Genomic DNA, 14,361 nt, shown 5'->3' on the forward strand with positions numbered 1-14,361 from the left:
AAGAGGCCATTGTTCTTGTTTGCACTTTGTAGTTTGTAGTTTGTAGATTATAGCTCGTAGTTTGTAGTTTCTAGTTTCTAGGTCATAGTTCGTAGTCTCTGTATTCTAATAGGCAAAATAAATACTATAATAAATAAAACCTTCACTGTGCTGGAAGCTTCCCTTTGTTCTCACCCTGTGAATAAGCTCTAAATTTGCTTCTGATTGGTCAGGTGTTTCTTCTATGGGGTTTGTGACAGGGTTTGGAAGCGTGCAAAGGTCTTCTTCCTTCACAAGTCTCCACAAGCTCTTGTGGAGATAGAGGCATTGCAGCTGTGGCTAGAGGAGCAGAGTAGGGCAGAATGGAGCAGAGCAGTGGTGTCACTGCTGGGGATGCTGCTGTGGCTGTGGGCAGAGGGGGAGGGAGCCGGGCTTCTCCAGGGGCTCAGGCGCAAGTGAGTGTCCAGCGGGAAGGCAAGTTCTGCCACGGGAACCAAGGCCAACATGAGGGAGTGAAAACTTGTGCAGTTGGGACCTGCCCTGAGCCACTGTGGAGGCCTGTGGGCCTGCTAGGGCACTTCCCGGGGCTGTGGCCTGGAAGAATGTCCCCTAGACTTTAACCTCTCCCATGGTCTCCTGTTTATCGTTTCAATATACATTTGATACCGTGATTATTGAAAATCATTTACTTTGCTATGTTTGGTGGTAACTGACGGTATATTTGACTACCATTTAAATTTAAATTTTAGTTGCACAATATTTGATAGACTTCCTTTCCCAGTTTTCCTGTTCCACCCCTGCTTCCTTGAACCCATTGTCCCTGGGAAGGACAGGCCGGGAGATGGAACCTGCTGAAGAGCAAGCATAGGCGAGCCACCAGCCATCTGCCATCTCCCCTCCTCTTCTGACCCCTTGCCAGGATGGCCCTGGCAGGCATCCTGGATTCTACCCTATCCCACTTTCTGACTGCCCTCAACCCTGCCCCTGCTTTCCTCTTGTATTAGCAGACTCCCATTTTTGCTGCAATACATATTTCATAGGTCAGAGCTATAATAGAAGTTGAGAATAAAACAGCTGGAGGACCGACTCTGTTGCCCCCACAGGAGTCCTGTGCCCTGCATCACCGGAAGGTTCCCCCATTCTAGTCCCCCATGAAACCTTTTCTTTTGACTTGTGTGTTTTTGCTGAAGGCCACTCGGGAAAGGTGTCACCCCAAGTCTTTTGGCTTTGATTTTCTGTTCTCTTTTGTTTTGTGGGTAAGTGAGGGGGAATGAAGTGGCGGGAGCCGTCTGGGAGTCAGGGCCTGAGAAGTGAGGGCAAATGAAAATTGTATTTACTTATTGTTTGGTTATGTCTTCCATATGAACCCACCTGTTTATTTTAATTCCCAAGTTTTGTTAAAATCTACTAAGTATTGTGTTGGTTTTAGCTATAAGAAGATATTATTTTTACTATGATTGTTATACCTTTCATTTTAAATAAAACAAAAAAGGGGGAGTGTGGGGGTTTGTCCTGGAGGGCACGGGCCAAAAATGACCACACAGCCACACCTCAGACAACAGTGACCAACACCAAGGCTCAGGAGAAGAGAAGCCACAACGGATGACAGCCAGAAAACTTATGGTGAGCTGATCATGAAGTGGAGAGGACTCTGGGGCCAACTGGGAGTGGCCATGCAGATCAACAGCCTGTCTGAACCCGTCTCAGAGCAGAGGGAAAACACGTGATGGCTTTGGGATGGGCACCCAAAGCTGCCAACACTATCCCCCAATGCACCATCCAGCACCAAGAGAAGACTTGCTTAATTTTTTCAGTATTTTATCCAATTACTCTTTTTTTTCTTTTTCTTTAGGCTAGTTTCAACTTCTGTCCATAGTCCTCTCATTCCTTTGAGATTTCTACCTCTGCTTTTCTTTGCACCTTCCCCTCCCTGATTGTCAGCTGAGCTATTTACAGATGGCTTTTCTCACCTACCTGGTACCTGATGTGCGTGCCAGCACCAAAATAATTCTCCTTATTTTGCCCCTAACTGCCTTCTCTTTGGGCCACTGTCACAGCTGGCAAAGCTTCAGTCTTTCACATGTGTTTTTTGGCCAGTAAGTGGGTAAGGGCTGGCAAAGCAACTTCCTAAGGCCTCCAGGGCAATGCACTGCAAGCCAGACCTGTTCTCTTTCAGGCAAGGCTTCTCTGAAAGGACTTCAGAATTCCCACCATGGAACTGAGGCACTGTTGACAGAGCACTAGACTGTGAAAGGCTTTGAAAGGGGATAGGAAGCTCAGCTTGCAAATGAGACCAAGCGGAGGTAGGGTCAAGAGATGTGGTGGCCACACATCCCGAGGTAAAGAGCCTTTGGCTTTCCTGGGGCCTTCCCCCACATGGGGCTGCCACTCACCTGGCCATTTAGGAGCTGGGTTAGGGGCTCCAGACACAGGTGTGGAGCCTTGCCTCTGGTGTGCCAGGGATCAGCGGCCACAGCTGGGCTGGGATGCAGGCCTGGGGGTGTGGGGCGTGCAGAGTAGGGCATGGCCTCAGCAGAGCAAGGCTTGATCTGCCCCTTTCCCCACCTACAAGCGCCTGAAAGGGCTTGAGCCAGCAATGTCCTCCAGTGTCTCACAACAAGGTTTGCAGCTACCTGTGCTTCTTGGCTGTCAAGACTCCAGAGATTTGTGGCTGGATATTAAGAAGCTTGCACATTTGCTTCCCTCCCAAAGAGGCATCCTGAGTGTGGTTTTTTCTTTCTAAGGCCTTCCCTCCTTTCTATGTCCTCATCTTGAGATAGTCCTGGGAAAGCCTCTCCTCTCTCCCCTTCTCCACCACAATGGAGGGGGACAATGGAAAAACCAATCTATGAGAAGCTGAGAATGTTAGAGTTATAATGTAGTGAGGGGAAAAAGAAAAAAAAAGCAGTAGACGACAATAGGAAGAAAATTGTGCGAAAGAGGTAATGGCTTAAGCAAGAAAGGTGCAGTGTCACACGGGGCCCCTGGAGCAAAGACAGGATGGCCAGGGCTTCCAGCATGGTTCTGATGGTAGATGGGGGCTGCTGGTGCTGCCGGGAGCAGCTCTGGCCCTGCAGTGGCAGTTTGCTGCTCCCTCTCTGCGGCAGTGCTGGTGGCAGTGGCGATGGTGATGGGTGTCTGTCTCTCCCTGCGGAGCTCTGTTTGGCACTGCCGCTGCCATCAGTCCGCCACGCCGGGCGTGTGCGTGGCAATGGGATCTGCCGCTTTGCTGCCTCTTCCTACCAGCCTGCTGGGCTGCACTTGGCTTGGCTGCACTCCCTTTGGGCTTGGCTGCACTCCCTTTGGGCTTGGCTGAACTCGCTTGGTATCAGTGTCAGCACTCTGGCTTGCCTTGTTCTGCTGGAGAAGAAAAACAGTCGCACATGCCCCCCTGGCCCTGATGGTTTCAGCTGTGTGTCAGAGCTGTCACTTCAGTGCCACCCATCTCAGCCCTGTGTTCTAAAAATTACTGAGGAAGGACATAAGTGGGGGGAAAAAATGGTGGTGGTGCTTTGGTGCCAAGGCCTCTCTGCTAGAGTGAGTCAGAGAGAAGGATCCTCCTTGCATTTCCTGTCATGGCGTTTCCTTGCTGAAATCCCAGCCACGGCAGTGATGTAAAATGTTTTGAATAAACAGTGCTGAAAGACACATGGCCTTGTCTCTGTACCTAGGAGGAAACTCTCAATGTCATTGAAGTCGTGCTTCTCCCTGTTTGCTCTTGCAATCTCTGCTGGTCAGAGTGACCCTGAGATGCGTTAGAAAGTCTCTTTCCTCAGCCCGGCAGTTGAAGAAGGAGTGGGAACTCTTCTGTTCTTGGTCTCAAGGTTGTTTATTGTTTCTTATCTATGATATTCTTTCTCCGACCCGACAAGGTCTGTCTAGCAGGTTGGGTTGAGACACTCTGCCCACCTCAGAGGCAGTGTTGTCTTTTTATACCCAAAACTATGTGTACACTATTTACAATAACTTCCCAATACCTATCACCTATGTGAGACAGTGCGCTTCTCCTCTAAACCAATCTAAAAGTGCCAACATCACTCAGAAGATGGTGGCTAGGAAGAAGGAGGAAGAAGGACAAGGCACATCCAAATTCCTCCATCTTGAGACCCCCAAGCGGTCATTTTCAAAACCTCAAAAATCTATTTTTCAGCTGGTGACAAACTACCTATTATTCTACTTAAACCCTTTTGACTTGTAATTCTTCATATCAAGATTGGTGACTGTTTTTTCCAAGGGCTAAATCAAAGGCACAGGTGTCTTGGGCTCTGTGCCAAAGTCTCTGAGCCCCCGGGCAGCGGCTTGAGCCCTCCAGGGCAGCCAGAGGAATTTCCTGGGTTCTGATAGTTTGCTGCTTTCTGGAACTAAGGGAGGTCCCGCTGGAAGAAGCCTTCTGGTTTTTGCTCAGAAGCAATAGTGGCCAAAGAGCACTAATGTGGTTCCTCACATCCTGCTCCCTTCTCAGTGCTCAGCTTCTCAGTGTGGGCTAGAGGGGCTTAGTGTGTTTTTACTCTTAGATGCCTTGAGCAACAGGTGATGGACTAGGAGGGCTTTCTGTGTGGCTTTGTAGCAGAGGAGAAAGCTGCAGGCTTTTTTTGGCATTATCTGTGGAGAAGGTGTGGTTCTGTGCATGAACTCACAAAGCAGCCCAGGGCACTGCTATTGTGATGTCAGCGGCCGCATGGCAGCGTTGTCAGGCAGAGTTGCTGTGCCGAGGCCGGGAAGGGCTCAGTGTGCAGAGCAGCTCTGCGGCACGCTCACTGCAGGGGAGCCTGCTGATCGACGAGGTCTCTGCCAGCAGGACTCTGAGTTTTTTTCTTTTCTCCCTACAGGCTTTGTCCCTTGCAGATTGAGCAGCACTGCTCCAGCCATGGAGGGAGTGTGTGCTGCAGCTTTCACGGCTTTTACCGTGGCTTATTCCGGGTACTTTTTCACCCACCTGGCACGTAAGTAGACGTTTTTCTTCAGTGCAGCATATGGAAACCCAAATGCCACAAAGAGGCCTTCAGCTGGGTAACGCCCGTGCCCACAGCTCCAGCTAAGAAGGGCGTGTCTCTAGCCAGTGGGGCATGGGCAGCATTTGTGATGTAGCCTGCGGGGATTCCGCTCCTGCCGTGCCACGGCCTGTGGCAATGGAGTCTGGAGTCTCCTCAGTTTGCTGGCTCAAGCAAGACAACTTCCAGGATGGGAAGACTGGGAGAGAGAGCTTGGCAGGAGTCCTTGTAAAAGCTGTGCACTGCTCTCCAGGACTGAGGCAAAGTCCCTCAGTTCAAGGCTTCTTGTCTGCATTCCCTCATCCCAGCATGTGCCTGTGGAACTTGACACTTCCTGCGCGCTAAAAGAGCCATTTGTTCTGTGATGAAATCACAGAATGTGCTTTGTAAAGGCCTCTGAGACAGCCATTTCTGAGGAGTTCTTGTATGCTCCCACACACAGGAGCTGTTCCTGTGCTGTGTCATGATAGAACTGCCACCATGGCTCAGAGGGACTTGGGTGAAGCCTCCCTGGGGAAAGGTTTTCAGTAAGCTCATGGCAATTGCTGCATGCAATGTCTTGAGAAGACTGAAATACAGGAAAGAGAGGAGGAAATACAGGAAAGAGCGCCTACAGGAGCTGTAGGGGCTGCTGGGTGAGGTGGGGCAGAAGCAATGACTGTTAGAGAACCACTTGTAGACTTTCTCAGTCTCAAGTTTCTAGGGGTTGAGTGGCCAAAGAGGAGAAAAGGTAGACACCAGGCAGTATGTTGTGCTGCTGTTGTCTTGCTTGCTGTGTGCCACAAGGGATGCTGCTGGAGTGGTGTAGTGAAAGCAGAATGCTCTGTCTTTGGGTTGACTTTGGGGTGGGCATGGCCAGCACAGGCAGTTTTCTTAGAGCATCTGGTTCTTTTTCCCTTGTGTGTTGCAGGTCACATCAGCCGTGCCTGGAGAGAATCCGCTCTTTGGGTGAGTGGCAAAGGAGCCTCTGGCCTTGGTAGTATTTGGCAATTGCGGAGCAAGCTGTGAGCTGGGCCGGTTGCAGTCCGGTGCCAGCCTGGCTGGATGAATGAAAGTACAGCCCAGGCCCTTTGCAGCAACAGCAGCAGCAGGAGGACCCAGGGCTGTTTTCTCCCGTTCCTTTCCAGAACTTTTAAGCAGCTGAAAGTGGTGGCTGCCATGATGGAATTTCTCCTGTACAAGAGAGTGCAGTCCCATCTAGCTGGCCCATTCTACTTGAGTCTGAGCACCTTAGAATCCCATTTCTCTGCAGATGCTTTCTCCTGAGTGCATCTGGGTCTAGAGCTGAATATAAAGGAGGTTACGTGTCCCTGACGCTGCTGTCTGTCTGCAGAGCCCAAAGGGAACCTCGGAGCCTCCAGTGGCTGTGTGTCTTCCTGAAGAAGAGGCCCAAGGGGAGGAAGATGCCCAGCAAAGTGTACCTGCTGCCACTGCAGGGCCTGAGCATGCAGCATCAGTAAGTGGCAGCTCTGGGCAGTCCTGTGGCTGGAGCAAAGCATAGCTGCAAGTTTCTGATCAGACAGCACCTCCCGTGCCTGGCTGAAGATGCTGAGGGCTGGAATCTTTCCTGCCCTTCCCGCAGGCAGTGAGGCCTGGAACTTGGAAGTTCAGGGATCACCTTCCTACTGTTCTGAAAGGGGCTGTGAATTTGTCTTAGCAAGAGACAGGAGGTAGCATTAGGATGTCTTGGCATGCTGCTGGGGTACAAGTGAGGCCCTTGGTGGCCAGTGGCTGTGCAGGCTCCCTGTCCCCAGTGAAGAGAGCAGTGCAAAGGTGCAGTTCAGAAGCTTGCAGGATATGAGGAGACACTGTCCCCAGGAGGGACCTGGCCCTGCGCAGACAGCAGCTGTCAGTAGCTAAAGGAACAGCTGAGATGCAGCGGGGCCTGTAGCTGAATATAGGTGAGGTGGTGAATGCCAGGTTCTTTCCTGTCCCTCATGCTGCTGTGTGTCCCCAGAGCAGAAGGGCAGCGTCAGCACCTGCTCTGGCTGCCTCTGCACGCGAGGAAGAGGCTGAAGAGGAGGAAGGTGCTCATGAACCTGCCCCTGCTGTCAGCCCAGGCCCAGAGCAAACATCATCAGTAAGTGCCTGCTTTGGTTAGCAGTGTGTGTGGTGTCATTTTGTCCGTGGTGTAAAAGCAGCCTTTGGATTTTGGGCCTTGAGCTGGAGAAGCGGGCTGCAAAAGCTGAGAGGTGAAGAGCCCTGGCTGTGGCCAGCAGCATCTTCCCGGGGGCTTGCATTTGAAATGGGATGGCAGGGGCACCTCTGCCAGGCACATTTGTGACCTCACTCATTTCTTTTCCCAGAGCTCCACCTCCTCTGTCCTGGCACCTGCAGGAGCTGCAGCAGAAGGCTCTGAAGGAGCCTCCAGTCCCCAAGCTGGCAAGTGCAGCGGGAGCAGCTCGTGCATCTGGAGCACCAGTAGCTCCTCTGGCAGCAGAGAGCAGCTGGGAGAGAGGACAGAGGACAAGTGCCTGGCCATGCTGAGTACGTCCTTTGTGATCCTTGTCTGCTGGAGCAGTGCCCTGTGTGTGCGTGTGTCGGCATGAGCTGTCCCAGCTCCTGTTCCTCCTCAGCTGAGTGCCAGCTCCTGAGGCCTCCACACAGGACCTGTTGTTGTGCTTTGAGGTGGTGAGGGGTCACCGGGGTGTTGCTCCTGCCTCTGAGAGCAGCTCAGCCTGGCTTGGCTTTGCCTGAGCTCCCCTGGAGGCAAAAGGCAAACCAGAGATTGTTTCTGGCTGAGCAGGAGGCCGTGACCCAGCCAATGAGTAGGCCTCAAGGAGCTCCTGTGGGGCACGGCCAAGGTCATCTTCAGAACTCGGCCTGTCCTAAAGGCTCAGGCACCTCATTCCTAAGGCCCAGCACAGTAGGTTGGAACATGAGCTGCTGCTCCTGAAAGGCAGAAGGCCATTGTTTAGGCAAAATTGTCCTGCTTAAAGCTGCAGATTGTGCTTCTGCTGGAAGCACTCTGCAATATTCTTGCTGTTCTGCAAAGGGCAGCTGTTGAGAACAATTGATTCCAGGAGCCAAGATGCCTTTGATGTTTGCAAGGATTAAAGCTTTGCTTGAAGGTCACAGAGTGTTGATTGCCAGGAACAGCAAGGTTTTGTTATTCCTGCTGCCCTTAACATTTCTAGACAACAACCAGTTCTCTTGGTTACAGCTTTCTGATCCCTGTATCCTCTGACTGTTTCTGCACGTGCTTAGATTTTAGTTTAGACGTCTAGTTTGGTACAGGCCATCTGTGCTGCAGGGCTGCTCGTCTTGCTGCTGTTGTTTCTGAGGTGGTGGTGGTGGTGGTGCGGTGGTGTTGTTGTTTGCCGACTGCCTGAGTTGAAAGGGCCCAGAGTCGCAGAGAGTGGGGCTGCCTTTCTGATCTGCTGCAGGGTGGGATCTCTTTTGAAGTGAGCATCTTTCCTTGGGATTTTTACAGAGATGCTGGTGAGCGAGGGAGATCCTGAGGCTGAATACACAGAGCTGGAAACCATTGGCAAAGGGTGAGTGCAGCCACAGCTCCTTCTTCAAAGGCAGGGCCTGTGCATTTTGCTGGCGTCACATCTCCCCAGAGCGACGTCAGGCAAGCTCCAAAGCTGTTCAGACACTGCGTTAGGATGATGCCTGATGATCTCTCAGTACTGGTCAGCATTTACAGCTGTGGTCCGAAGGCAGGGCGGCAAAGACACCTGGACGCTGGCAATGTCTTTTCTGCGGCAAAGAGCAGCACCTGGCAGATCTCCTGTCCCTCAAGTCTGTTGCACCTGATTGCCGCTCTTCCTAGGAGAAATCATTTTGGCATGTCTCAAAAGAATACAGAATGCGTGGGAATGAAAGGAGGAGAAACTTTGTTGCCTCAGAGGTCAAGTCAGCAGCTGACAGCTGTCAGGGAACAGCTCTGGGTAACATTTCTTTCCAGTATTTTGCTGAAAGCAAGATTCAGTGGTCTGGATGGCCACCACCTAGCCTAGCAGCCAAAAGCAGAAATGAAAGAAGCAGCTCTCTTTTGTAGCTGAGGTGGCAAAAGACAAAGCTTCAGGGCAATGGCCAGTGCCAATGCACTCCAGAGGAAAAGGCATCATCTGGCTGATGGCAGAACCCTGGTGGATCCTGTGGGGTTTAGGCCTTTCCTGCAAAGGATCCACCAAGCTGTTCCCTTTGAAAGCCGGCTCTGCTGACTGGAAATGGGACTGATTTGCAACATTTTCCCTGTGAGAAGGCAAATGTACGAGAAATCTTCAGAAAAGCAGAGTCCTCCAGGTGTCTGGTGCACCGAAGAGAAGCAGCTGACAACAGCTCTGGACTCAGAACGCCGCTGTCCAAGCATCCTGTGTTTTGAGGACTTCTCCATTTGTGTGTGCAGCAATGGAAGCCTTTCCCTGCTCTGGCTGTGGCTGCAGCTGTGGCCGGGCACTAACTTCCTTGCAAGCTGGAGAAGGGATCTGTGTCTGGAGGCTTTCCTGCAATGGCTGTTCCGTGGCCTCAGCCTTCTCAGAAGGCCTCAGTAGTGGTGCTTGAGTTTGGCAGACAGGCTCCAGGGAGAAGTGTGAGAAGGCCCAACTGGCAAGTTCCTGGAAAAATCCCACACATGTACAGATACAGAAAGAGAAAAGGGGGAAAAGACCCAGAGGAGAATCTGTCCTATTCCATTTACTGTTTGCCCCAGGACTTATTTGCCATTGGACTGCAGTGTCTTGCAGTGGCAGGGACTAAAGGACTTCTTCTTTCTCCGCTGCTGTTTTGTTTCTAGGGGTTTCGGCACGGTGTGCATGGCAGTGGAGACTGCCACAGGAGAAGAGGTAAGCGCCAAGCAGCGCCGCAGCTTCTGCAGCTCTCGAGTGCCCTCCCCTCTGCTGTGAGCTGTGGCTGAGCTTTGGGTGGCCAGGAGAGCTTTGCTGCAAAGGCAGATGAAGTGCAGAGCAGTGTCCTCCCTGCCAAATACAGTGGGGACAGATTTTGTCCTTCTCAGCTGCCCCTGGGAATGCAAGGAGGCCAGAGGAGGACACGCTGGCTGGGTCTTAGTGCCCAGGTGGTGTCTCAGAGCATGGCACTGCTCTTTGGGGCTGCAGGGTTCCTGAGTTCTCTTTTCTGGCTGTTAGCAAATAGATGGGAATCGTGCTGATAGTTCTGTAGGCACCTGCAGTGCTGCCCTTGGAACTGTGCTTAGACAGAGTGGTCTGCAAGGAGTCTCTCAAGGGCCTAAGCCCTGCTCATAGCCCGGTGTATATCCCTAGAAGATCATGGCCTGGGTTATTTCTTTTTACAGTCAGGCAGTAATTGCAAAAGTCAGTGGTGTGAAGAAAAGTATTTGAGTGGAGCAAAATGAAAATTCCTGGAGTGAGGAAGTGCTAGGATTGTGGTTGTTGGAGGTGTCCTTAATGATGTTTTCATCATCGTGGCATTTTTTCATCGTGAAGTATGTAGGGTTGTATTTCTTAGGAGGAATAGCCCTCAGGATGTTTTTAGGACAGCATTTTATCTGCCACATCTCTAACTGTTTGCTTTGTTGTTGTGCCATGGAGAATGCCAGTGACCGCTGGAGTAATGATCCAATCCCCTAGAAGTGCCAATGGTTTCCCAGCAGTTTTGCTCCATTTTTACTGGCACAAAATGGCTTCCTGCTTGCAAGAGGTGTGTGAATGAGCATGGGGATGATAAAGTAAGGCCATGGGAGAAGACTGGCCCTGGGCACAGTGAGTGTTGTTAGACCTCTGAGGTGGAGAGCTTAGAGCGTGTTTCTGCCAGGTTTCCAAGGCAGAGGCTATGTGGCTCTGTGTCCTGGGAGGTGCCCGAGCAGGCGGTCTGATGTCCTGTCACAAGGCAGCTTGGCCCAGCCCAGCACTGTCATCCCATAATCACTGTCTCCATGTTGCCCTTGTGGTCCTGTGCCACAGACTTCTTTGGTTCATGGTTTTCCATGTCGTTTTAGGTGGCCATAAAGAAAATTAGTCTCCTGCAAGAGAGCGGCAGCGAACTGTGCCTGAATGAAATCCAGGTCATGCGTGGCAATAAGCACGCCAACCTTGTCAACTATGTAGACAGGTGAGTGGCTCTGCTGTTCTGCTGTGAAAGGTCATTCACATCCTGCAAGCCAGAGGTTCAAGCACTCCTTTGGTGGATGGCAGAGGATGGAGCTGTTCATTCCTGTTTCTGGGCTGATCTACAGTGTCTTGGGAGGAGATTGCATTGGGGCTGCATTACTCTTTCCTGGCATACCGAGTTTGAAGGGCGCTTTCAAAGGCCGGACTTGGCCCTATCTTACTGAGCCAACAGCCTCAAAGTTCCTGTGCTCTCTCCCCATGGATTTGTTGGCTTTGGGGTTGGATTTTTTCCCCATGGGTCTGAAGTGTTGCCGAAGCACTGCGGATTGTATTTCCCTTGGCCTGTTCGTTGGTGTGGATATACCAAGCAGTGTTTTAGATTGCCCAGAGTTCAAGGCCTGTAGAGCGTAGTGAATGACTGCTCACTTCCTCCTGTCTTCCTCTGAGAGAGACACAGAAACAAGAATCCATCAGGTGGTGTGAGTGCACGCCTTCATCTCCAGGCTGTTGTTTCCTCCTTTCAGCTACCTGCTGGACGAGGAACTCTGGCTCGTGATGGAATTCATGGACGGAGGTTCCTTACACGATGTCATCAGGGAGACTCGCCTGGCAGAAGGAGAGATAGCAGCTGTCTCTCGGGAGGTAAGGGATGGTGCCTGTGCTTCCCATGCCTTGGTCGGGATGGTCCTTCCAAATGGGTGACAAGGAGAGGAGTGATTTCATCTTCTGAGTCTCCTTGCTGCCTTTCTCTTATGACTGGCAGTAGCAAGAGCATCTGAAGTGCCTGCCAGTGTCCCTGCCCTTCTTCTAGTGTGTTTGTGTTTGCTTCTCTAAACACTTGCCTGGAGCCTGTGTGTGCTGCATTCCTTCCCTGGACGGGCAAAGTTGCTGGTGGCACAATGTAAAATAAGTGGCACAGACAAAGATACACACTGGGCTGTCATGGAGCTCAGCCTCCAAGAGAGCCTTGCACCAAAGGGGTGTTTGCAAAAGCATCCACTCTTGTCTGGCTGGAGAGAGCACAGCCACTGCAGCAGTGCTGCTTCAGTCTGTGGTTGCAGGGCAGTGGCCGGAGGAACAATTGTCCTTTCTCTTTCAGAAGCAAACACACCCTCACTTAGAAAGGCACTGCTGTCCTCGTGTTGGAGCAGCAAGCTCTTGCCCTTGCCAGCAGCCTGTCGTGCCATGGCTCAGCATGGCCCAGGAATGTTGCAGTGTTGCAGATGTGCCACTTCCCCGCTTGTGGGATGAAATCCACTTAGGCTGGTGTTTCTTTTTCCTCTCTCAGTGCCTGCAAGGCCTGGATTTCCTTCACTCCAAGCAAGTGATCCACCGGGACGTCAAAAGCCACAACATTCTCCTGGGTCTGGACGGATCCGTCAAGTTGGGTGGGTGTTGTTGGCCAGGCTCAGCCGTGGCAGGCTGCGGTGTGGGGCTGCCTTTGGGTGACTGCCGGTTCCCTGCAGTGGTGCCTGTGGCAGTCCAGGCTGCCCTGATACAAGTGCAGAGCACAGCCCCAAGGTGCAGGGAGGTGTTGCTGGGAACAAGGGCTCAGGAGTGCCTTTGGCTTGTGCGTGTGTCCCTTCCCAAGCAAGGCACTTACAGTCTAATAGCTTCAGGGCACTAAAAGCCACTGCCTGAAAGCTGGGGCTTTTGCTAACTGGCCAATTCCGTATTTCCTCGGCTGCAGGCCAGAGGAATGGCAGCATGGCCCCTTGCTGGCAGCCGGGTTCCACGCTGCCCTCTTGGACATTGGTACAGTGGGGATTTCTTTGCTTTGCTTTCCTCATTCACGCTGGCCTGTTTTTTCTCCTCAGCTGATTTTGGCCTTGCTGCTCAGCTGACCGCTGAGCAGAGCAAACGGAGATCAGCTGTTGGGACCACTTACTGGATGGCGCCAGAAATCTTCACCAGGAAGCTCTATGGCCCCAAAGTGGACATCTGGTCCTTTGGCATTGTGGGGATCGAGATGGTGGAAGGGGCGCCTCCTTACCGGATGAAAACCTCCCGCACGGTGCGCTGCAACTGCTCTCAGATACTGCTGACACCCAAACATAATCTGCTCCCATTCTTCTGCCTGGCAAGCTTGCTAACACCTGGAAATGAGAGGTGCCAGGCTGCATAGTCTCTCGTGCTCCTTGTCCAGATCGTCCCCTTGCCATTGCAGTGCACGAACCGCACAAAAAATGGTGATGCCTTTTGCTTGAGGGAAGCTTTGACAAAAGGGCAAAGCTGGGCTTTTAGTCCCCATCAGCCAGTGAAATCAGGGGTGAAGGCAAGAGCCTTTGCCTATTGGACTGGCTATGGCTGCCTGTGGCTTTGTGTTCTTTCAGTAGGGGTAGGAAAGGTATCTGCCAGGCTCTGGCAGGGAGTAAAGTGCCACGGGAGAGTGGAGCCTGTCCCGTGGGGTGTATGTTTGGGTGAGCAGTTTGGGGTGCGAAGGAGACAGGTAGAGCGTGGCATTTCCTTCTTCTCTAGGTTCAAGAGCTGATCAGCAGCGGGGGCAGGCCAAAGCTGCAGAAGCCCAGGCAACAGTCGGCGTGGTTGCGAGACTTTCTGCACTGCTGCCTGGAGAGGGACGAGGACAGGCGCTGGTCTGCCCAGGAACTGCTGCAGGTAAAAGGCAAAGCGGCTGCAGGCTGCGCCAGCTGCCCGCTGCCAGGGGCTCCTCATCTGCTCAAGTCCAAGGCGTCTGATGGGGCCCGCTCCTAAGAATCTCCCCTCTGGGGGCTTGCAAAGGAAAACAAAGGAGAATCCTGGCCTAGGATGCCTTGGAAGGAGCCTTTCAAGGTCACCTAGACCAAATCTCCTTAAGCTGAAGACATCTGGAGTCACGGATTTGTGGGATTGGGAGCCATTTTGCCTCATGTAGCAAGGTCCTGGATGTGGAGACAGTGGTGCCCAGAATGCCCTCCTTTTCTTCTTTCTGTATCTTTCTGGTAGCCAGAGAAAGCCTGTTTCAGCCTGTGAGGAAAGTACAAGTTCATGTTTTTCTTTTTCTCTTTGGGCAGCATCCGTTTGTAACATCAGCCAAGCCGACCTCCGAGCTGACGCCTCTGATCATGGCCACGCAGCAGTTTATGGCCAACAGGAGATACTAGCCCTGGAAGAGGCCATTGTTCTTGTTTGCACTTTGTAGTTTGTAGTTTGTAGATTATAGCTCGTAGTTTGTAGTTTCTAGTTTCTAGGTCATAGTTCGTAGTCTCTGTATTCTAATAGGCAAAATAAATACTATAATAAATAAAACCTTCACTGTGCTGGAAGCTTCCCTTTGTTCTCACCCTGTGAATAAGCTCTAAATTTGCTTCTGATTGGTCAGGTGTTTCTTCTATGGGGTTTGTGACAGGGTTTGGAAG

General features: G+C 51.8%; 1 protein-coding gene across 1 annotated transcript; it reads left to right on the top strand.

Moving 5' to 3' along the window:
• The first annotated feature begins 341 nt into the window (after window positions 1-341).
• LOC139589433 (serine/threonine-protein kinase PAK 3-like) lies at window positions 342-14,106 on the top strand. The gene is made up of 13 exons (XM_071425904.1): window positions 342-434; window positions 5,881-5,918; window positions 6,304-6,426; window positions 6,928-7,050; window positions 7,277-7,356; window positions 8,404-8,467; window positions 9,715-9,763; window positions 10,894-11,006; window positions 11,530-11,647; window positions 12,294-12,393; window positions 12,823-13,019; window positions 13,484-13,621; window positions 14,017-14,106. The coding sequence occupies exons 1-13, from the start codon at window positions 342-344 to the stop codon at window positions 14,104-14,106; spliced, it is 1,326 nt and encodes a 441-aa protein (XP_071282005.1).
• The last annotated feature ends 255 nt before the right edge of the window (window positions 14,107-14,361 follow it).

Source organism: Agelaius tricolor, unplaced genomic scaffold (genome assembly GCF_023055355.1).
Source record: "Agelaius tricolor isolate 1412-34295 unplaced genomic scaffold, bAgeTri1.0.p SCAF_4, whole genome shotgun sequence".
Taxonomy (NCBI): Eukaryota; Metazoa; Chordata; class Aves; order Passeriformes; family Icteridae; genus Agelaius; species Agelaius tricolor.

What these genes read in the sequence shown, in the direction of transcription:
- LOC139589433 (XM_071425904.1), top strand. Translation starts at nt 342, where the DNA reads ATGGAGCAGAGCAGTGGTGTCACTGCTGGGGATGCTGCTGTGGCTGTG. An exon ending in CTCCAGGGGCTCAGGCGCAA is followed by an intron (nt 435 to 5,880) that starts GTGAGTGTCCAG and finishes TGTGTGTTGCAG; the next exon opens with GTCACATCAGCCGTGCCTGG. An exon ending in CTTGTCAACTATGTAGACAG is followed by an intron (nt 11,007 to 11,529) that starts GTGAGTGGCTCT and finishes TCCTCCTTTCAG; the next exon opens with CTACCTGCTGGACGAGGAAC.